This window comes from Budorcas taxicolor, chromosome 21 (assembly GCF_023091745.1).
Source record: "Budorcas taxicolor isolate Tak-1 chromosome 21, Takin1.1, whole genome shotgun sequence".
Lineage (NCBI taxonomy): Eukaryota > Metazoa > Chordata > Mammalia > Artiodactyla > Bovidae > Budorcas > Budorcas taxicolor.
Window position 1 is genome coordinate 9,890,568 of NC_068930.1, and position 24,161 is coordinate 9,914,728.

The 24,161-nt window shown below is 40.7% G+C and overlaps 1 protein-coding gene across 4 annotated transcripts in view; it reads left to right on the forward strand.

The window, feature by feature from the left end:
- The window catches only part of TTC23 (tetratricopeptide repeat domain 23), a 161,670-nt gene that overhangs the window by 67,271 nt on the left and 70,238 nt on the right, over window positions 1–24,161 (forward strand). For all 4 annotated transcript variants that reach the window (XM_052659869.1, XM_052659870.1, XM_052659871.1 and 1 more), the window contains 3 exons: window positions 1,852–1,975; window positions 7,072–7,222; window positions 7,412–7,537. In XM_052659869.1, the coding sequence (XP_052515829.1) occupies window positions 1,852–1,975; window positions 7,072–7,222; window positions 7,412–7,537 (401 nt within the window). The remainder of the gene's footprint in view (window positions 1–1,851; window positions 1,976–7,071; window positions 7,223–7,411; window positions 7,538–24,161) is intronic.

A 24,161-nucleotide genomic window follows, 5' to 3' on the forward strand; every position in this document is an offset into this window, starting at 1 on the left:
CTGGGTTTTCTACACAACTCTGCCCTTATTCTTACCATTCTTCCTCTGCTTTGCTCCTTAGGCTGTGTACCTTCTACCTCCTCTTTTGCTATTCCAGCTATCTATTGCTATATCACGTCCCAAGATATGCGTGTGTGTGTTAAGTCACTCCAGTCATGTTGGATTCCTTGCAACCCTACGGACTGTAGCCCGCCAGGCTCCTCTGTCCATGGGATTGTCTAGGCAAGAATACTGGAATGGGTTGCCATGCCCTCCTCCAGGGGATCTTCCTGACCCAGGGATTGAACCTGAGTCTGTCATGTCTCCTACATTGGCAGGCGGGTTCTTTACCACTAGTGCCAGCTGGGTAGGCAATCTTAGACCAAGACGTAGTGGTGTAAAACAAAAACAGTCGATAATTTCACTCATGAACCTACAGTTTGTGCAGAGCTCAGTGGGGTCTGGTCAGCTCTACTCCACACAGCATCAGCTGGGCTCAGCAGGTGTGGAGCATCCGCTGCCAGGGTGGCAGAGTTCTGCAGCTGACTGACTGATGCTGTCATCAGCTCATTTCCGTGGAGGCCTCTCTGTGGAGCCACTTAGGCTTCCTCATGAAATCATGGTTAAGCTACTAGTCTTCTGGGGCTGCCGTGACAAAATACCACAGGCTGGGTGGCTTCAACCAAGAAAGTTTATTTTTTCACAGTTCTGGAGCCTAGAAGTCTAAGGTCAAGGTGTCGAAAGGGTTGGTTTTATTCAGCACCCTCTCTCCATGCCTTGCTGATTCCTTCCTTCTGTGTCCTCACAAGGTATTTCTCTGTGTGTGCCCATTTCTCATGTCTCCTTCTCTTCTTATAAGGACACCAGTATATTAGATGAGGCCCCCATTGTGACGGCCTCATTTTAACTTCTTCACCTCTTCAAAGTTCATCTCTCCAAATGCAGTTATATTCTGAAGTACTTAGGACTCCAACAAATGAATCTGGGGGTGGGAGACACCTTTCAGCTCATAGCAAGTTCCAGGAGTGAGTACCTAAGGGGAGACAGAGAGTAGAAGCTGCCGGTCCTTTAAGGCCTGGGCCCGAAAAGTGGTACTGCCTCCCTGCCTCCACGTTAGTTTAGCCAAGCAGTCATAAACTCAGATTCAAAGGAAAGGGACACAGACCACCGTCTCTGGATGAAAAGAGTGTCAAAGAATTTCGGAGCTGTATTTTAAAACCACCAGCCTTGCTTTGAGAATATTGCTGCTCTAAGCTAACCTGGAGCTAGAATCCACACCATTCACTGTTCTCTTTGTCCTGGCACTGGATGAAAATGTGCTTCTTACTCCTTTAACAAAATCTGTTTGCAAAGTCCTGCTGACCTCATCTGGCTGTGCTAATATCCCAGCTACTAAAGAAGATTGTTTGAATTGAGAGCCAGAGGCTGTTATTTGAAAACTACCACCACTGGCCCACTTGTGTCTGAATATGTGGGAGCTGGTCATTTATGTACAGCTTCTTTATTCCACAACATTTACCACTATTTACTATAAACTTAAATGTACTATAAATTTTACTGTTTTTTATGTATATTGGCTATTTCACCCAACCAGATAAATACTCTGCCACCAAAAACATATCTTTGTACTATAAACTTAAATGTACTATAAATTTTACCATTTTTTTAAATGTATATTGTCTATTTCACCCAACCAGAAGAATACCCTGCCACCCAAATCAGATCTTTTTTTGTTCTCTGATGTATCATACATATTTAAAACCATGCCTGGCCCATAATCATCACTCTATAAATGCATATTGAATGGATAAAAGTACACATTGATTTTGTACCTTGTTGTCCAACTAGTGGGACTGTTTTTCCTTCCTTCAGTACAAAAAGGCTCTCCACGAGCTTGTGCACTGCATGGCTCTGACAAGGATCTGCTATGGTGATGCCCACTGGAAGCTGGCCGAGGCGCACGTTAACCTGGCTAAGGGTTATCTTCAGCTGAAAGGTGAGTCTGCCTCAAGCTGCAGAGGATCAGCTGGTTTGTTTCCGCTTTTTTTCCCAGACTTGGCTTAACTTTAGGAGGGTCAGGTTTTCTTGGATGTTCTCCTCTCCACACATTGAGAAGCCATTTCCTTTCACAGTCAATATGATTTTCTAATATAATATGCAAAAAAGAGAAAGAAGATTTTAGCCCTGCAGAACTTTATTCTTTATGATCTTAAAAACAGTTCTTAGGAGAAAATGGATTTGTTAGCTTTGAAGGCATTGTAGAAATGTCCTAGGGTCTAGAGCCAGAGCCTAAAATAGAATCCATTCATATATGTATTGATGGAAAATCTCTTACCTGTGAGACCAAACCCCTCCCCCCAAAATAAAAGGCTAAATCAAGCTGGCAGTAAACAAAAGGTAACTTATTGATTCATACACCTTAAAAATCAAGGGTAAGTCTTACTGTAGACTTAGCCAGATTCGCGTTTTCAAACAACATGATCGGATCTCCGTTCCTCTCTTTTTCCAGCACGTGACTCTGCTTTCCTCTGTATTGGCTCCATTCTTGGCCCAACTTTGCCCACATGGGGTCAGCAAGGTTGCCAGCAGCTTCAGGTTTCCCTCCTCAGCATTCCCAGGATAAAAAAGAATGTATTTTTACCAAAATCTCACAGTTTGGGGATTCCTATTGGGATGACTTGGGTTTTATGCCAAAGACAAGAACTAGTCTGAGGAAATGGCAACCCCCACCCCAGTACTCTTGCCTGGAGAATCCTGGGGGCAGAGGAGCCTGACAGGCTGCAGTCCATGGGCTTGCCAAAAGTCGGACCTGACCTAGCAACTGAGCATACACACATGGTCTGATTGGCAAGCCCTGACTTTTCTTCCATCGGATCCTGGGGGAGAGGCTGGCCTTGGCTAAATTACGTGGACTGAGTGTGTAGGGGCATTCTCAAAAGGAAACAGGGCACGGGAGAAGAGATGCAGAGAAGGCAAAAACAGCGACTGGCAGCCGTGGACAAGACGCACAAGAGCACGTCTCTGTCCCTTCAGCTGAGAAGAGATGATATTGATAATGATGCTGCTGCCTTCCCAGCATCACTGATTGGCCCAGTGAGTAAATAAATGAAGTGAAGTGAAAAACACCACAATGCTATGCATACAACTGCCACCCAATACATTTAGCCGAACCTGACTGTAGACTGGTCCTACCTGTTAGATCAGAAGGGACCTTGGAGATCATCTAGTTCAAACCACACCCCTCTACCCCCTATTTTCTAGATCCAGAGGAAACAACTAATTTGATGTGAAACAAGCTGCCCCAGGTCAGATGGTAAATAGCTGATCCAAGACTCAGATCTAGGATTTTGGTTGCCAGGGCCAATGTCCTGGCATCTGGGATTTTAAATGATGCTTTCCCGCCACAGTCTGCTACCTTTCTGCATTATGGACTTTTTTTTTTTTACTCAAATTAAAATAAAAGCAGTATCTACTAATTAGTGAGGCCAGGCACCATGCTATTTTCCACATATAATTTCCTTTAGTCATCACCAGGTGGCGCTAATGATAAAGAGCCTGCATGCCATTGCAGGAGACTTAAAAGGTGTAGGTTCAATCTCTGGATCCAGAAGATCCCCTGGAGGAGGGCATGGCAATCCCCTCCAGTATTCTTGCTTACAATCCCATGGACAGAGGAGCCTGATGGGCTATAGTTCATGGGGTCGCAAAGAGTCAGACACGATTGAAGTGAGTTAACACATAGACACACACACACACACACACACACACACACACACTTCACTACTGTGCTATGAGGCAGGTAATGTTATTATCTCTGTCTACAGTCCAGAAAGATAAGGCCAAAATTTCTGGGTAAGTGATGGAACAGGAAATCCTTTCTGAGCAGTGTGATTTCAGAGCTAGCATTCTTGAACCGCAACCCATGCTGCCTCCAGTGGGTTGAGTTCAAGTTCCTTGAAGAAATAGACAAATGATTGTCTGAGGAGGCCTTACAAATAGCTGAGAAAAGAAGAGAAGCTAAAAGCAAAAGAGAAAAGGAACTGTAACCCCATTTGAATGCAGAGTTCCAAAGAATAACAAGGAGAGATAAAAAAGCATTCCTCAGTGATCAGTGCAAAAAAATAGAAGAAAACAATAGAATAGGAAAGACTAGAGATCTCTTCAAGAAAATTAGAGATACCAGGGGAATATTTCATGCAAAGATGAGCACAATATAGGACAGAAATGGTATGAACCTAACAGAAGCAGAAAATGTGAAGAAGAGGTGGCAAGAAACACAGAACTATCCAAAAAGATCTTCACGACCCAGATAACCACAATGGTGTGATCACTCACCTGGAGCCAGACATTTTGGAATGCAAAGTCAAGTGGGCCTCAGGAAGCATCACTATGAACAGAGATAGTGGAGGTGATGGAATTCCAGTTGAGCTGTTTCAAATCCTAAAAGATGACGCTGTTAAGTGCTGCACCCAAAATGCCAGGAAATTTGGAAAACTCAGCAGTGGGTGCAGGACTGGAAAAGGTCAGTTTTCATTCCAATCCCAAAGAAAGGCAATGCCAAGGAATGTTCACACTACTGCACAATTGCACTCATCCCACACACTAGCAAAGTAATACTAAAAATTCTCCAAGTGAGGCTTCAAGAGTCTATGAACCGTGAACTTCCAGATGTTCAAGCTGGAATTAGAAAAGGCAGAGGAACCGGAGATCAAATTGCCAGCATCCGCTGGATCATGGAAAAAGCAAGAGAGTTCCAGAAAAACATCTACTTCTGCTTTATTGACTATGCCAAAGCCTTTGACTGTGTGCATCACAACAAACTGGAAAATTCTGAAAGAGATGGGAATACCACACCACCTGACCTGCCTCCTGAGAAATCTGTGCAGGTCAGGAAGCAACAGTTAGAACCGGAAATGGAACAACAGACTGGTTCCAAATCGGGAAAGGAGTACATCAAGGCTGTGTATTGTCACCTGCTTATTTAACTTATATGCAAAGTACATCATGAGGAACGCTGGGCTGGATGAAGCACAAGCTGGAATCAAGATTGCCGGGAGAAATATCAATAACCTTAGATACACAGATGACACCACCCTCATGGCAGAAAGTGAAGAAAAACTAAAGAGCCTCTTGATGAAAGTGAAAAGAGGAGAGTGAAAAAGTTGGTTTAAAACTCAACATTCAGAAAACAAAGATCATGGCATCCGGTCCCATCACTTCATGGCAAACAGATGGGGAAACAATGGAAACAGTGACAGACTTTATATTTTGGGGCTCCAAAATCACTGCAGATGGTCACTGCAGCCACAAAATTAAAAGACACTTGCTCTTTGGAAGAAAAGCTTATGACCAACCTAGACAGCATATTAGAAAGCAGAGACACTACTTTGCTGACAAAGGTGTCTCTAGTCAAAGCTATGGTTTTTCCAGTGGCCATCTATGGATGTGAGAGTTGGACTTTGAAGAAAGCTGAGTGCCAAAGAATTGCTGCTTTTGAACTGTGGTGTTGGAGAAGACTCTTGAGAGTCCCTTGGACTGCAAGGAAATCCAACCAGTCCATCCTAAAGAAGATCAGTCCTGGGTGTTCATTGGAAGGACTGATGCTGAAGCTGAAACTCCAATACTTTGGCCACCTCATGCAAAGAACTGACTCATTGGAAAAGACCCTGATGCTGGGAAAGATTGAAAGCAGGAGGAAAAGTGATGACAGAGAATGAGATGGTTGGATGGCATCACCAACTCGATGGACATGAGTTTGAGTAAGCTCCAGGAGTTGGTGATGGACAGGGAAGCCTGGCATGCTGCAGTCCATGGGTCACAAAGAGTCAGACACAACTGAACGACTGAACTGAACTGATCATGTCTTGTATAATATTGCGTATGTTATTGGCACTAATAAATTTCTGGTAGGTTGATTATGTGCTTTAAAAAAAAAAAGACAAAATTCTGTAAGTGCTCCTACAAAAATAGCATACCCTGGATTTTTTCTTTTTGCCTTTATTTATTTATTTCTTCTTGTTGTTTCTTAAAATTTTTTAATTGAAGGATAATTGCTTTGCAGAATTTTGTATTTTTCTGTGATACATCAACGAGAATCAGCCATAGGTACACCCGTGTCCCCTCCTTCCCATCTTGCTCCCCATCACACCCTTCAGCCTGTCACAGAGCCCCTGTTTGAGTTCCCTGATTGAATCAGCAAATGCATGCCCTGGATTTTCTCCATCAGAAAATCTATTCTGTTTTATAGACATAGGAACAGAATGAACTTCACATTTTGACAGCTTTATTTTTTTAGACATTGAAGATACAATTCCATGTAATGAATAATGTAAGACCAGGAGTATTGGGATATAAGTGGAGGGTTGTGTTGTTGTAGGGAAGAAAGTGAGAGTATGGGAAAGCAAAAAGTCCTGATACCCCTAATATCACCTTTTCCACAAATGAATATTCCAGTGGAAGAACACTAGAACCGCTGGGAATTAGTTCTTGGTAGTAACTGGTTTTTAAACTCCATGTGTTTACCACATAGAAAGAAGAGATTATAGCACATTAGCCCCTTTATCTCGTTGGAATTATTTGTCAGTCTTGGTAGATATCATCATATTTGTATTATGTTAATAGCAACTTTAAAGTTATGATTATGGATGGGTGAGCAGAAGATTCAGAATTTTTAGTATTCCATTAAGATTGGTATCACAAAGCCAGGAGTAAAATTTATGAAATTTTTATTTCTTTCCCAGAATGCTGCAGTCTTTATAAATTCCTTTTATTTTTTTATAATCATTTATAACATTTTATATCTGATATTGGTGAAGTTTCAGAGCTGTTCAGTTTCTGCTTATTCTGTTAATTTCCAGAGAGAACATTTGGAGGAAAAATTTTTATCTTGAGTACTTCCAGTGATTGTTTCTTCCGGTGATGATGGTATTTCACACTGCCCTGACACATCTCCATGTGCCGCTTGCAGATATGTGAGGTCACCGCATTAGGTTCCCTGGCCAGAATCAACTATATTCCTGTCCAACTGAAGTGAAAGAGAAACTGAGACTTCCTTTCTTCTTCTTCTTATTTTTTTTTTTTTTTTGTCCACAGGAATGTCACTACAAGCAAAACAACATGCAGAAAAAGCCAAAGAAATCCTCACCAGCTCCATTGTGCCTCCATACAATGACAATACAGATGTTTTCAAGTGTTCGGTTGAGCTGTTCCATACCTTGGGGCAAGCCTTACTGTCCCTTCAAAAGTATCCTTTTGCCTCTAATCTTTACAGGTAGAAATACCATTCATAATGCTTGCATTTAATGTTAAAGGCCAAATCAAAAGTTGACAGGTGGCTCAGGAAGGGTGATGGGCAATATGAGAGCCAAGGATGTCCAGGAGCTGGGGCCCCAGAATGCAGCACCAGATATAAAGTTTTCTGAACACAACTCAGGTTCAAGGAAGCGTCAAAGAATTTGACAAAGGCGGAGATACTTTCAAAGGAGATGCTCCAATGTGGAAAGATTATAAAAGAAGAATGGATGGAAATTCAAGCGCGGATCAAATTGTCATTTGCACAGTAAGTTTCCAGTTTAGGACCTTCCATATAGGTGATTGCTGGAGGTTCTTTGCCAGAAGATTCTGTCTTGAAACAGGAGGAGCATCTCCGTGACATTGCCGTGGCTTCTCCACAGCCATTTTCCAGCAGTAAAAGGGGGGAGCACAGTCGTGTCAGAGCAGCCACAACCAAGGCTTACACAAATCAAAGTGGTGCTCGTCACTAGGTGTGTGGTGTCCCCACACCCGCCCTGGCTCCTAGAGTCCTGGTGTCATCCTCTTGGTTTTCTCTTTCTTGCCTGCGCTCCCTGCCCCTCTTTCACACTCCTGTTCCTTCCCTTCCCCCAGCCCCGTTTTCCTTTCCTCCCCTACCATTCTAGTCTAAACTGTTTCAGTATGTTGATTTTATGATTAGGGCCTCAAAGAGGAAAGATCTGAGAGACATCTGAATCCATGAGAATGAGAAGATTGTTCCCCATTTTCCCTAACCCCACCCTACACTCACCAAGTAAACCCCGGTGGAAGAGAGAAAATGCTTGGAGCCTGGGGAAGGAGCCTTGGGTGGGCAGCTCATCTATCCCTCTCCAAAGGCCAACCCCAAGCCAATCCTCAGAGCAGTGGCGTGACAGGATTTGCACACTGAAAGGGTGTGTTTGTGGAAAGAAGAGGGCAGAGAAAGGTCTGTTCTAGAAGAAGCACAGAATCCCCAGCAGACCTACATGGCGAGCCTTAACCCAAGCTGGAAGAATTCACTAACTTAGTAATCAGACTGCTTGATTCCCAAGAGACCTCAGGGACCCAGTGGACTCATTTTTAAGAAGGAAAGGGCCCCCAAGGAGCACACCTACTGCCTCCATATGAATGGAAGCTGGGAAGGACTAACTTTGATTCATGCTTTTAAAGACATTTTTATGATCATAAGTCTACTCTTGTTAATTTATTTGGGAATGGTTTTGGATATAAATACAGAGAATTCATCAGTCCATGCAAACTTTTGGTATCCTTTTTTAAGCTGAGTTTTTTCCTTCCATCTTTGATCCTTATTCTCATTCTGTCTCGTACATATCTTAGATACCTTTTTTTTTTTAACATTTTTTTGATGTGGCCCATTTTTAAAGTTTTTTTCTCATTTGTTACAATATTGCTTTCTGTTTTATGTTTTAGTTTTTTTATCCCAAGGCATGTGGGGTTTTAGGTCCCCTACCAGGGATTGAACCCTCACCCCCTGCTTTGGAAGGTGGCATATTAACTACTGTACCACCAGAGAAGTCCCTCATAAACACCTTTTTAAACGATGACCTATGTCTTTACATTTGTATCTCTGAATAATAAATAGTATTGTTTTCTGCATTTGTACATTTTAGGTTTGTATGAATTTGCCACGTGTGTCTCACTCCCTTTCTCGCTTTTGTCCGCGTGGCTTTTATCCACCTGTTGCCTGTGCGGTGCCGCAGCCCGCTCTGTTGTGCTCCACAGAGTGCGTCTGCCCTCCCGTGCGTGTCCATCCTGCTAGCAGTGGTATTCGGCTCGTCCCCAGCTCCCACGGTGGTGCTGCCATGAATATCCTTGTGCAGCTCCACTTAGGAGTCTCAGGGAGACTTTTTCTGAGGCTTATGCTCCAGGGATAGGATTACTTGGTCACAGGGTACACTCATACTTCAAGGTCACCACACTAGCCAATTGCTACACCCATCTGCACTCCCACTTGGGGGGCACACGGATTCCTGTTTTCTCACATCCCCAACAGTCCTTGGCATAGCTGATCTTTCTAACCTTTGTCACCGTGATGCATATAAAAGTGAAAAGTGAAAGTCACTCAGTCAAGTCCAACTCTTTGCAACCCCATGGACTACACAGTCCATGAAACTCTCCAGGCCGGAATACTGTAGTGGGTAGCCTTTCCCTTCTTTAGGGGATCTTTACAACCCAGAAATTGAACCCAGGTCTCCCACATTGTAGGTAGATTCTTTACCAGCACTTGCTAATTCTACTTACATATTTCTTATTAGTGAGTTTGAGCACCTCTTCATGTACGTTTAGCCATTTGGGTTCCTCTCCTATGAACAGCCTGTTAGCGTTCTTTCTGGTTTTTCTTTTGGGACTTCATGTACTTTTTTGATAACTGAGATTTTCTTGTGTATTATAGATTAGTAATACTACAAACATTTTCTTTCATCTATTGCTCATTTATCAGTTTTGTCTATGATGTTCTTTATGATATGAAACCTGAGTTTTCTAGAGTCAAATCCATTAATTTTTAACCTTATGATTTATGCTTTGGAGGTTTATTTAGAAAGTGTTTCCCACCAAAATATCAAAGATATTCTCCAAAATGTCTCTGTGAGTCTTGCTTTAACCCATCCCACATGTTTTAACATGGAGCACTGTCTCTCACATCAAGTCTTAGTAAGTTCATAACTTACTCTATAATTAGTCTTGAATCCAAGGATTATTCAAATGATGTGTGTTCTAGTTTGCAGATATATGGGTATTTTTCCAAAAATATTCTGATGTTATCAATTTGTAATTTTACTGCATTGTGGGCAGAAACGTATCTGTATAGGGTGAACTCTTTGAAATTTACTGAAGCTTCTTTGTGACCATAATCAATTTTTGTGAAGTTCCAAGTGTGCTACAAAGGGAAGTTGTATCCTTTACTCACTGTGTTTAAGGTTCTAATAACTCCATGTTATGGTAACTTTATTAATTCTGTTACTCAAATTTGTGTATTTTTTTATCTTTTGCCAATTTGATACATTAGTTCTTAAGGTAAGTGTGCTTAAATTTTGAACAATAATTATTGATCCATCTATAGCTCCCCATGGTTCTGCCAGTCATTGTTTTATATACTCTAATATATTCTGTTGGGTGGGAGGAGAGTTAAACAGCCTATCTTCTTAACCTATTATTTTATTTGTCAGTATATATTGCTCTTCTTTGTTCCCTATCTATTTTGGCTGATATTAAAATTGATACTCCAGCTTTCTTGGTATCAATTTTCCTATATTATCTTTTTCTATCTCTTAATTTTCAGTCTTCATAATTTTTGTTTAATTATTGATATATTTGAGTTTTTTAATTTCCTTTTGCCTACCAGTTTTATGTTCCTTTCTTTCTCCTTTCTTGCCGTCTTTAGTCAAATATTTTTGTCATTCCACTTCGCTATTAACTGATAAGTTATACATTATGTTATTTTTTTCTTCTAGTGATTACCATAGAATTTTTTGCTTGTATCCCTGGTGTATTACACTCTAATATAATTAGTCAATTAAATACTTTCTAGATAATATAAGGAACTTCAGTTGAGTTTAGTCGCTCAGTCGTGTCCAACTTTGTGACCCCACGGACTGCATCACGCCAGGCTTCCTTGTCCATCACCAACTCCCAGAGCTTGCTCAAACTCATGTCCATTGAGTTGGTGATGCCATCCAACCATCTTATCCTCTGTCATCCATTTCTCCTCCTGCCTTCAATCTTTCCCAGCATCAGGGTCTTTTCCAATGAGTTGGCTCTGATCACATCAGCTGGCCAAAGTATTGGAGCTTCAGCTTTAGCATCAGTCCTTCCAATGAATATTCAGGACTGGTTTCCTTTAGGATTGACTGGTTGGATCTCCTTACAGTCCGAGGCAATCTCAAGAGTATTCTCCAACACCACAGTTAAAAAGCATCAATTGTTTGGACCTCAGCTTTCTTTATAGTCCAACTCTCACATCCATACCTGACTACTGGAAAAATCATAGCTTTGACTATACAAACCTTTGTCAGTAAAGTAATATTTCTGCTTTTTAATATGCGTTCTAGGTTGGGCATAGTTTTTCTTCCAAGGAACAAGCTTCTTTTAATTTCATGGCTGCAGTCACCATCTGCAGTGATTTTGGAGCCCAAGAAAATAAAGTCTGTCACTGTTTCCATTGTTTCCCCATCTATTTGCCATGAATGGTATGGACCCATTTATGTGGGTGATGGGACCAGATGCCATGGTCTTCATTTTTTGAATGTTGAGTTTTAAGCCAGCTTTTTTACTCTTCTCTTTCACTTTCATCGAGAGGCTCTTTAGTTTCTCTTTGCTTTCTGCCATAAGGGTGGTGTCATCTGTGTATCTGAGGTTACTGATATTTCTCCTGGCAATCTTGATTCCATCTTGTGCTTCATCCAGCCAGGCATTTCCCATGATGTACTCTGCATATAACTTAAATAAGCAGGTGACAATATACAGCCTTGACGTACTTCTTCCCCAATTTGGATCCAGTTTGTTGTTCCATGTCCAGTTCTAACTGTTGCTTCTTGATCTGCATACAGGTTTCTCAGGAGGCAGGTCAGGTGGTCTGGTAGTCCCATCTCTTTAAGAATTTTCCAGTTTGTTGTGATCCACACAGTCAAAGGCTTTAGCGTAGTCAATGAAGGAGAAGTAAATGTTTTTCTGGAATTCTCTTGCTTTTTCTGTGATCCAGTGGATGTTGGTAATTTGATCTCTGGTTGCTCTGCCTTTTCTAAATCCAGCTTGGACATCTGGAAGTTCTTGGTTCACATACTGTTGAAGCCTAGCTTGGAGAATTTTGAGCATTAGTTTGCTAGCATATGAGATGAATGCAATTGTGCGGTAGTTTGAACATTCTTAAGTAAGTTCTTAAGTAAGGAACTTAGGTGTGTTAATTCTCTCTTCCCTTCTGTGTGTGCTTAGTTGCTCAGTCATATCCAACTCTTTGCAATCCCATGGACTGTTGCACACAAGGCACCACTGTCCATGGGGATTCTCCAGGCCAGAATACTGGAGTCAGTTGCCATGCCCTCCTCCAGGGGTTCTTCCCAACCCTAAGGGTCGAACCCAGGTCTCCTGCATTGCAGGTGGATTCTTTACCATCTGAGCCACCAGGGAAGTCTCTCTTCCCTTCTGCTTGATGCTCTGTTGGTCTGTACTTGAATCAGTGTATATTTCATACCACAGACAAGAACAAAGAAGAAAATGTTATTGGTAATGCATATAACTGAAAAAGGGCTCATAACTAGAATCTGTACAGATCTCCTATATGTCAATAAAACAAAGACGAATAACTGAATAGAAATGTGGGCAAGAGATTTTTTTTTTTTTTTGCTGCACCATGCAGCTTGTGGGATCTTAGTTCCCCATCCAGATAGTGAACTACGGCAGTGAAAGTGCCTAGTCCTAACCACTGGACTGCCAGGGAACTCCCAGCAATAGACTTTTCACAAAAAAGGATACCTACATAGCTATTAAATGTATTAGATGACATTCCTCTCATTAGTCACCAGGGAAATAAAAATAAATTCACTGGATACTACTGCATTTCCACTAACATTGCTAAAATTTTTAAAAGACCCATAACATCGAGTTGGCAAATATATAGTGCTCTCATGTACTTTCTCATATGTGGTTGTTTAGAATATATTTGGTGTAGCTACTTTGGAAAATTTTAGCACTATTACTAAGTTTTTTTAATTATTTATTTTTAAATGAAGGATAATTGCTTTACAGTATTCTGTTGGTTTCTGCCATACATCAACAGGAATCAGCCATAGGTATACATATGTCCCCTCCCTCTTGAACCTCCCACCCCATACCCCCCTTCCCACCCCTCTAGGCTGTTACCAAGCACAGTTTGAGTTCCCTGAGTCACACAGCAAATTCCCATTGGCTATCTATTTTACATATGGTAATATATGTTTCCATGTTACTCTGTCCAGACTTAATACTCTATGACCCAGCAGTATCACTTCCAAGCACACACCCAACAGAAATGCAGACATATGTCCACCAAAAGACATAACCAAGAACGTCCAGAGTTGCACTATTTGTAATAGCCGAGAATTAGGAACAATTCAGATGTTCATCAGCAGTAGAGTAGATAAGATTGTGATCTGTTCATAGAAAATGATCAGACCACTCCTATGCTTAATATGATGCGTGACTCCCACAGACATGATATTTATGAAATAAGCGAGACTGAAAATAATTCATACTGTATGATTCCATTTCCCTAATAGTTAACTGGGAGCACTACCTGCCCAGAAGTAGGTGTTCTGTCTTATATTGTAAAACAGGAAATATACAGATATGAGGACCAAGATCTGATATTTGTTGAGACTTGACTAATGTTATTAGTAATTAATGTTAAGCACTTGCTACAAAAATTGAGTAAATTATCCTCTGACAAAATCCGCTGCCTCAATACTTTCCGAACTAGCAGTACCAAACCTTGTCAGCAGATGGCAGGCCTTGTACACATATGCGCTGAATACCTGAGGAGAATTTAGGTTAATGTTCCAAGATGTCCTCCGAAGTTACTGTATTTAAGGGGGGTTGTTTTAAACGTCACTGCTTTTTTTTGTCCTTACTCTTCACTGTGACATATTCGTTGGAACATACATCTTTAAACTGCATGGTTTTCGTGAACTTTATTTCTCCACTGAAGTGTGACTCTTTTGTCCAAACCGATTTGCTTTAGAAAGTAACAAGGCTTTGGTTTTGGATGTTTCTACAGTTATGCTCACAACCACAGGGGCTTTTTCTTTTGCCCTGTCTTGGAAGTGGAAGACCAGGATAATTTCTTAGGCAGCTCTCGCGGGATTTGTGTTTCTCCTAAAAGGGCATCTTTCCGTGCATCCTCGTCCTCCTCCTGCCTCGCCTTTTATGGTGCCCGTCAGGCAAGGCCAATTCCTTTCTCCTTGAGCTGACAGATAAGGGCTGCGGGTGACGCACGCCCCTTGCCTCCCATCCCTGACTGTGGCCTGAAGCGTCGTTCCTTCCACCTGCCCTTCTCTGTCCCCGCACTGCTTCATTCAGTGATTATTTCTCAACTTCGGAGAGGGAATCCAAATCTTGTGTTCCTGTGTGCACAGTTGTTTTTTCAGATGGGGCCAAGATAGTCACTAGGAAAAGCAAGCAAAGTTTTTCCAGTGTTAAGTATTATTTTCTATCCTAATTACTGATAGATTCCCCAGACACAGATAATGTCTTTAAACAAGCAGGGATACATGATTTTCATGCACGTGTACACACACACCCCCCTTTTAAAATAATCTTTCTACATAGCATGATAGTGATGGCCTATTGAGACTGCCCCTCTGGAACACGGGGCCTGTCCCTAGATTTCTCTGCGACTGCGTGATTGGTCGCGTTCGGAGTCCTCCGCAGCTTGCCCAGGGAGCACTTGGCTGGGCCTTGCTTGCTGTGCCGAGCTAGCTCTCCAGTGTGCCTGATAAGCAGATACTCCTCAGAGCATCTGCAGGGCACCTCCCTGGTATCTCTAAGGAATATGACATGGTCTATTCGACAGCATGGCCTTAAGAGGCAGGTGGCCCTGGGTTCACGTCAGCGTCCTTCCAGCCCTCCCAGCTGGAGGACCCGGAACAAGTCCCGCCCTCGCCTTTTCTGTTGAGATAGGACCAATCAGCCTCCCAGAGGGATTCTGTGGTGGTAAAATGGCCCCTACGTTAAAGCATCTGAGTACATCAAAAACCTAAAGAAAGTGTCTGTTTTATTGTTGTTATCTAACTGAGCTTTTGCCTTTCTGCCATTTCATCTTGGAAATGGTTTTATTTTAAAGCATGTAGTACCTACATCACAGAGTAAGATACCGTACTTCAAGACTGCCCCTGGCTTGCAGTATTCTTTCCTGTACTTTTTTTCTATGACTTGAGAAGGCTGTTTTGTTTTGTTTGTCTTTGCTCTTATGAAATGCCTAAGCTAAAAAAATATATATATATCTCAGTATGTAGATATGTGTGTATACCTATACATATGTATATATTTTAAGCTCAGGTTTGTTTTCTTTGTCTTTCTTTCTCTAGATTTATTATAGCCACAAGATTTGGAAAGTGATTCTAACACAAGTTTTCCAAAGAGGCAAGAACGTGGGGGCGTGTTCCCCCTTAGCCAGGACTTCCTGAGATGGGGTGGGAGGTAATGGAGAAAACAGTGGCAAGTAGGACAGTGTGGCCTGTGTCTCTCTCCATTCACCTCATTAGAATGATGGAGTTCTACTTAGTTCTACATGCTTCCCTGTAAAGCATTCCCGGGGCTTTTGTTGTGAATGTTTGATGCTTCAGTAATAGCCTTTGCTTTTACTATCATCCTCACTAAATTAGTCCAGTCAATAACCTCCAAATCTAGCTTTGCTTCTTCTACTCAGCTTCTGTTAGTTTGTGCCATCGCCTGGAGGTCCGCGGTGTCTTAGTCGCACCTCTGTAGGTGTGGTTCTTTAAAGAATCACTTTCTCTGCACTTAATCCTTTGGGCATAAAGGCTCTGACAAACGCTCCTGTGCTCCAAACTGCTCCTCCCTTCCCCACTCCCAGGAAACACCTCACAGCTCTCCAGAGGAGATGTTTGTCCCGTCAGATCCTCCCACGCGGTGCTCTATATCCGGGATGCTTTATGCTTAACAAAGAAGGAAATAACTTGGTTTTTCCTGTTATTCTTCATCATCCCATATTCTCATGATTGAAGAAGATTTTAGATTAGTTTTTAATTTGGGAAAGCAGACAACCACATGGCACAGACCACTTTTCTAAACTGGAGTCTATTGCTTTACACTGCTGTGTTTCTGCTGTGCAGCCAGGTGTATACGACATCCCCTCCTTTTGGCTTTCCTTCCCATTAGATCCCCTCGGAGCACCGAGTAGAGTGCTCTATGCTATACAGCAGTTTCTCATTCGTTATCTGTTTTATACGTAGTAGTGCCTGGAGAATCCCAGGGACGGGGGAGCCTGGTGGGCTGCCATCTCTGGGGTCGCACAGAGTCGGACACAACTGAAGCGACTTAGCAGCAGCAGCAGTGTATATATATATATATATCAATCCCGACCTCCCAATTCATCCCACCCTCCTTTTCCCCTCACTCGGTGTCAATATGATTGTTCCCCATCTCTCTCTATTTCTGCTTTACAGATAGGTTCATATGTACCATTTCTCTGGATTGCACATATGTGCATTATGTCCAATATTCCTTTTTCTCTTTCTAACACTTCACTCCATATGACAGCCTCTGGGCGCATCCATGTCTCTGTAAATGACACAACTTCATTCTGATTTATGGCTGAGTGATTCTCATTGTCCATGTGTACCACATCTTTTTCATCCATTCCTCTATTAATGGACATTTAGGTTGCTTCCATGTCCTGGATATTATAAATAATGGTGCGACAAACATTGGGGTGCATGTATCTGTTTGAATTGTTTTTATCTGGGTGTGTGCCCAGGAATGAGATTGCTAGATCATATGGTAGTTCTATGTTTAGTTTTTTGAGGAACCTTCATAGTGTTCTCCATAGTGGTCCTATTAACTTACATTCCCATCCCTTTTCTTCACACCCTCTCCAGCATTTATTGTTTGTAGATTTTTTGATGATAGCCTTTCTGTCTTATATAAGGTAATAACTTATTATAGTTTTGATTTGCATTTCTTTAATAATTAGTGATGTTGAGCATTTCATGTGTTTGTTAGCCATCCATATGTCTTCTATGGAAAAATGTCTATTAGTTCTTCTGCCCATTTTTTTATGGTGTTGTTTTGTGTCTTTTTGTTATTGAGCTGCATGAGTTATTTTTATATTTTGGAGATTAATTCATTGCCAGTTGCTTCATTTGCAAATATTTTCTCCCATTCTGAGGGTTGTCTTTTTGTTTTGTTTATGGTTTCCTTTACTTAAAAAAACTTAAGTTTAATTGGGCCCCATTCGTGTATTTTTGCTTTTAGTTTCATTACTCTAGAAGGTGTATCAAAAGAGAACTTGCTGTGATTTATGTCAAAAAGTATTCTACGTTTCTCTCTAAGAGTTAAATTGTTCAGCCTTACATTTAGGTCTTTAATCCATTTTGAGTTTACTTTTGTGTGATATTAGGGAATGTTCTCATTTCATTCTTTTACACGTAGCTGTCCAGTTATCCCAGCACAGCTTATTGAAGAACCTGCCTTTTCTCCATTGTATATGCTTGCCTCTTGTATCATAGATTAGGTTACCGTTGGTGCATGGGTTTATATCTGAGCTTTCGCTCCTGTTCCATTGATCTGTGTTTCTGTTTTTGTGCCAATACCATACTGCAAATGCCTGTAGATTTGTAGTATAGTCTGAAGTCAGGGAGCCTGATTTCCTCCAGCTCCGTTTTTCTTTCTCAAGATTGTTTTTACTATTTGGGGTTTCTTGTGTTTCTATAAAATAATTGTAAAATTTTTTGTTCTAATTCTGTGAAAAATGCCATTGGTAATTTGATAGGCATTTCACTGAATCTGTGGATTCTTTGGGTAGTATAGTCATTTTCATGACGTTGATTCTTTCAATCCAAGGACATGGTATATCTCTCCTTCTGTTTGTGTCATCTTTGCTTTATTTCATCAGTATCTTATAGTTTTCCGAGTACAGGTCATTTATCTCCTTAAGTAGGTTTATACCGATGTATTTTTTCTTTGTTGCAATGGTAAATGAGATTGTTTCCTTAATTTTTCTTTCTGACATTTTGTTGTTAGTGTATAGAAATGCAAGAGATTTCTGTGTATTTGTATCTTGGAACTCCCCTCAATTCTTTGACTAGCTCTACTAGTTTTCTGGTGGCATATTTAGGATTTTCTGTGTATTGTATCATGTCATCTACAAACAATGACAGTTTTATTTTTCTTTTCCAGTTTGCATTACTTTTATTTCTTTTTCTTCTCCGATTGCCAAGGCTAGGACTTCTAAAACTATGTTGAATAATAGTGGTAAGAACGGGAACCCTTGTCCTGTTCCTGATCTTGGAGGAAATGCTTTCAGTTTTTCACTGTTGAGAATGATGTTTATTGTGGGTTTGTCATATATGATCTTTATTATGTTGAAGTAGGTTCCCTCTATGCCCACTTTCTGGAGAGTTTTTATCATAAATGGGTGTTGAATTTTGTCAAAAGCTTTTTATGCATCTATTGAGAGTATCATATAATTTTTATTCTTCAATTTGTTAATATTATGTATCACATTGATTAATTTACATATACTGAAGAATCCTTGCACATCCCTGTGATAAATATCACTTGATCATGGTGTATGATCCTTTTAATATGTTGTTGGATTCTGTTCGCTAATATTTTGTTGAGGATATTTGTATCTATGTTTATCGGTGATATTGGCCTGTAATTTTTTGTGTGTGGTATCTTAGTCTGGTTTTTGTGCCAGGGGATGGTGGTCTCATAGAATGAGCTTCAGAGTGTTCCTCCCTCTGCAATTTTTTGAAAGAGTTTAAGAAGGATGGGTGTTAGCTTTTCTCTAAATATTTGATACAATTCGCCTGTGAAGGCATCTGTTCCTGAACTTTTGTTTGTTGGAAGATTTTTAATCATAGTTTCAATTTCATTACTTGTGATTGGTCTGTTCATATTTTCTGTTTCTTCTTGGTTCAGTATTGGAAGGTTGTACTTTTCTAACAGTTGGCCCATTTTCCAGGTTTTCCATTTATTGGCGTATGTTTACTTGTAGTAGTCTCTTGTGATCCTTTCTGTTTCTGTGGTGTTCATTGTCACTTCTTTTTTATTTCTAATTTTATTGATTTAAGTCCTCTCCCTTTTTTTTTAATGAGTCTGGGTAAAATTTTATCAAGTTCATTGATCTTCTCAAACAGCCAGCTTTTTGTTTCATTAATCTTTACTTTTGTTTTCTTTGTTTCTGTTTCATTTATTTCTGCTCTGATCTTTATGATTTCTTTCCTCCAACTAACTTTGGGCTTTTTCTTCTTTCTCTAGTCGCTTTAGGTATAAGATTAGATTGTTTATTAGAGATTTTTCTTGTTTCTTAACGTGAGGTTGTATTGCTAACTTCCTTCTTAGAACTGTTTTGCTGCATCCCAGAAACTCCAGTACTTTGGCCATCTCATGCAAAGAGTTGACACATTGAAAAAGACTCTGATGCTGGGAGGGATTGGGGGCAGGAGGAAAAGGGGACAACAGAGGATGAGATGGCTGGATGGCATCACCGACTCGATGGACGTGAGTTTGAGTGAACTCTGGGAGATGGTGATGGATGGGGAGGCCTGGCGTGCTGTGATTCATGGGGTCGCAAAGAGTCAGACACAACTGAGTGACTGAACTGAACTGAACTGAATAGGTTTTTGGGTCATTGTGTTTTTGTTGTAATTTGTTTCTATTTTTTTTTTAATTTCCTCTTTGATTTCTTTAGTGATCACTTGGTTATTGAGTAGCCTGTTGTTTAGCCTTCATGTATTTGTGTTTTTTCAGTTTTTTTTCCTGTAATTGATTTCCAACTGCAGTGTCATCAAAAAAGATGCTTATTCAATTTTCTTAAATTTACTGAGGCTTGATTTGTGACCTAAGATGTGATCTATTCCAGAGAATGTTCCAGGTGTACTTGAGATGAAAGTATATTCTGCTGCTTTCAGATGGAATGTCCTATAAATATCAATTAAGCCCATCTAGTCTAATGTGTCATTTAAGACTTGTGTTTCCTTATTAATTTTCTGTCTGGATGAATTACCCACTGGAATAAGTGGGGTGTTAAAGCCCCTCACTATTATTGTGTTACTGTTGATTTCTGCTTTTATGGCTGTTATAATTTGCCTTATGTATTGAGGTGCTCCTATTTGGGGGCAAAAATGTTTACAATTGTTATATCTCCTTTTTAAATTGATCCCTTGATTTTTGTGTAGCATCTTTCCTTGTCTCTTGTAATAGTCTTTATTTTGAAGTCTATTTTGTCTGAGTACTGCTACTCCAGCTTTCTTTTGATTTCCATTTGCTTGGAATATTTTTTTCCATCCCCTCACTTTCAGTCTGTATATGTCCCTAGGTCTGAACTGAGTCTCTTGTAGATAGCATGTATATGGGTCTTTTCATTTATTCAGCCAATTTGTATCTTTTGGTTGTAGCATTAATCCATGTACATTTAAGCTAATTATCAATGTGTATGTTCCTATTACCATTTTGTTAATTTTGGGGGGCTTGTTTTTGTAAGTCTTCTTCTTTTCTTATGTTTCTCACCTAGAAAATTTCCTTTATCATTTGTTATAAAGCTGGTTTGTGGTGCTGAATTCTCTTAGGTTTTGCTTAAAGCTTTTGATTTCTCTGTCAAATCTTAGAGATAGTTTCTGGTAGAGTAATCTTGGTTGTAGGTGTTTCCCTTTCATCACTTTAAATATATCCTGCCATTCCCTTCTGGCTTGCAGAGTTTCTGCTGAAAAATTAGGTGATAAGCTTATAGGGATTCTCTCATATGTTACTTGTTGCTTTTTCCTTGCAACTTTTAATATTCTTTTCTTTGTTTTAAATTTTTGCTTGATTAAAATATGTCTTGGTGTATTTCTCCTTGGGTTTACCTGTCTGGGACTCTCTGCACTCCTGGACTTTGGTGACTATTTCATCTTCTTTGTTAGGGAAGTTTTCCACTATAATCTCTTCAAATATTTTCTCAGTCCCTTTTTGTTTCTCTTCTTCTAGAATGTTGGTGCTTTTAATGTTGTTCTGAAGGTCTCTAAGACGTCCTCATTTTTTTTCCTTCTTTATTCTGGTCCATAGCAGTTATTTCTGCCATTCTGTCTTCCAGCTCACTAACTGTTCTTCTGCCTCAGATATTCTGCTGTTGATTCTTTCCAGTGTATTTTTTCATTTCAGTTATCATGCCATTAATCACTGATTACTTGTTCTTTAGTTTTTATAGGTTCTTATTAAACATTTCTTGTGTCTTCTCAATATGTGCCTCCATACTGTTTACAAGAATTTTAATCATCTTTATCATCATTGCCTTGAATTCATGTTCAGGTAGATTGTCTATTTCATCTTTATTTACTTGGTTGTGTGGTTTTTTTAACCTTGCTTCTTCTGCAAAATACTTCTCTGTCATCTCATTCTGTCTGACTGACTACATTTATGGTCTCCTTTCCACAGCTTACAGAGCCATAGTTCCTCTTGCTTCTGTTGTCTATGCCCTGGTGGATGAGGTTGGTCCAGGTACTTGTGTAGTTTTCCTGGTGGGAGGGACCGGTGCCTGTGCTCTGGTGTGTGAAGCTGAGACTTTTCCCTCTGATGAACAGGGCCACATTACATGGTGTTTTGGGGTATCTGCAAGGTAAGATGACTTTAAGCAGCATGTCTGATGATGGGTAGGTCTGTGATACCATCTTGCTGGTTGCTTGGCATGAGGTGTCCAGCACTGGAGTCTGCAGGCAGTTGTGCAGAGCCAGGTCTTTGTGTCAACGTGGGTACCTCTGGGAGAACACATGCCGATTAATATTCCCTGGGCCCAGGAATTCTCTGGTGGTCCAACATCCTGGACTTGACGCACTCACCCAGGCTTGAACCATGGTCAAGGAATCAAGAAGCCCACAAGCTGAACAGCATGAAAGAGAAAAAAGAAAAAAGGAAAAGAAAGCAAAGACAAGGCAAACCCAAGACAAATGGTAAAAACAAAACCAAAAAAATAGAAAAAAAAAAAAAAAAAAACAAGGAAAAAAGAAAAGAAAGAAAAAACCTTGAAAAACAAGAGAACAAGAAACTAAAAAATGCAAATGTCAAGAAAGACTAAACTAACAAAAGCAGAAAGTGAACTAAAAAAAAATCAAAGAAAACATAAAACAAGTGCACAAAAACAATTTTAAAAATGTATTTAAAAATAAATTTAAAATACAAATAATAAATAATAAAAACAACTCAATAAAATGACACAAACAAAAAAGAATAATAGTAATAATAATTTTTCCTGGGGCCTCTACTGTCAGTGGACAGGGAAGCCTGGCATGCTGCAGTCCATGGGGTCACAAAGAGTCAGATACAACCAAGTGGCTGAACTGAACTACTGTCAGTGTTCTTGCTCCCACAATGAGCCATGGCCAACCCCTGCCTCCACAGGAGGCCCTTCAATACCTCTGGGTAGATCTCTGGACCCACTGGTGGGCACTGTTTCAGCAGCTTAAACTCTGATCTGGCTTAACTCCTTCATGTACTTGCCCCCAAATTCACTGCTGCTAAAGCTAGTGGAGGTGATGGAATTTCAGTTGAGCTATTTCAAATCCTGAAAGATGATGCTGTGAAAGTGCTGCACTCAATATGCCAGCAAATTTGGAAAACTCAGCAATGGCCACAGGACTGGAAAAGGTCAGTTTTCATTCCAATCCCAAAGAAAGGCAATGCAAAAGAATGCTCAAACTACCACACAATTGCACTTATCTCACATGCTAGTAAAGTAATGCTCAAAATTCTCCAAGCCAGGCTTCAGCATTACATGAACCGTGAACTTCCAGGTGTTCAAGCTGGTTTTAGAAAAGGCAGAGGAACCAGAGATCAAATTGCCAACATCTGCTGGATCGTCGAAAAAGCAAGAGAGTTCCAGAAAAACATCTATTTCTGCTTTATTGACTATGCCAAAGCCTTTGACTATGTGGATCACAATAAACTGTGAAAAATGCTGAAAGAGATGGGAATACCAGACCACCTGACCTGCCTCTTGAGAAATCTGTATGCAGGTCAGGAAGCAACAGTTAGAACTGGACATGGAACAACAGACTGGTTCCAAATAGGAAAAGGAGTATGTCAAGGCTGTATATTGTCACCCTGCTTATTTAACTTATATGCAAAATATATCATGAGAAACACTGGGCTGGAAGAAGCACAAGCTGGAATCAAGATTGCTGGGAGAAATATCAATCACCTCAGATATGCAGATGACACCACCCTTATGGCAGAAAGTGAAGAGGAACTAAAAAGCCTCTCAATGAAACTGAAAGAGGAAAGTGAAAAAGTTGGCTTAAAGCTCAACATTCAGAAAATGAAGATCACGGCATCTGGTCCCATCACTTCATGGGAAATAGATGGGGAAACAGTGGAAACAGTGTCAGGCTTTATTTTGGGGGGCTCCAAAATCACTGCAGATGGTGACTGCAGCCATGAAATTAAAAAACGCTTACTCCTTGGAAGGAAAATTATGACCAACCTAGATAGCATATTCAAAAGCAGAGACATTACTTTGCCAACAAATGTCCATCTAGTCAAGTCTATGGTTTTTCCAGTAGTCTTGTATGGATTTCAGAGTTGGACTGTGAAGAAAGCTGAGTGCCAAAGAATTGATGCTTTTGAGCTGTGGTGTTGGAGAAGACTCTTGAGAGTCCCTTGGACTACAAGGAGATCCAACCAGTCCATTCTAAATGAGATCAGTCCTGGGATTTCTTTGGAAGGAATGATGCTAAAGCTGAAACTCCAATACTTTGGCCACCTCATGCAAAGAGTTGACTCATTAGAAGACTCTGATGCTGGGAGGGATTGGGGGCAGGAGGAGAAGGGGACGACAGAGGATGAGATGGCTGGATGGCATCACCGACTCTATGGACGTGAGTTTGAGTGAACTCCAGGAGTTGGTGATGGACAGGCAGGCCTGGCGTGCTGCGATTCGTGGGGTCGCAAAAGTTGGACACAACTGAGCAACTGAACTGAACTGAAAGCTAGACCAGTCTCAGTTGTGGGAACACTCATTGTCCATTCAGATATTCCACAGATGCAGGATTTACCAAGCAGCTCACAGGGATTGACCCACAGCTTGTACAACTACATAGAGAGATTTCCTTTCCTCTTCTTAGCTGCACCACCCCTGGGGCTCATCTTTGATTTCACCCTTACCTTGGTGTGCATGCCACCCTCAGGCCCATAGGCAAGAGGGAGCA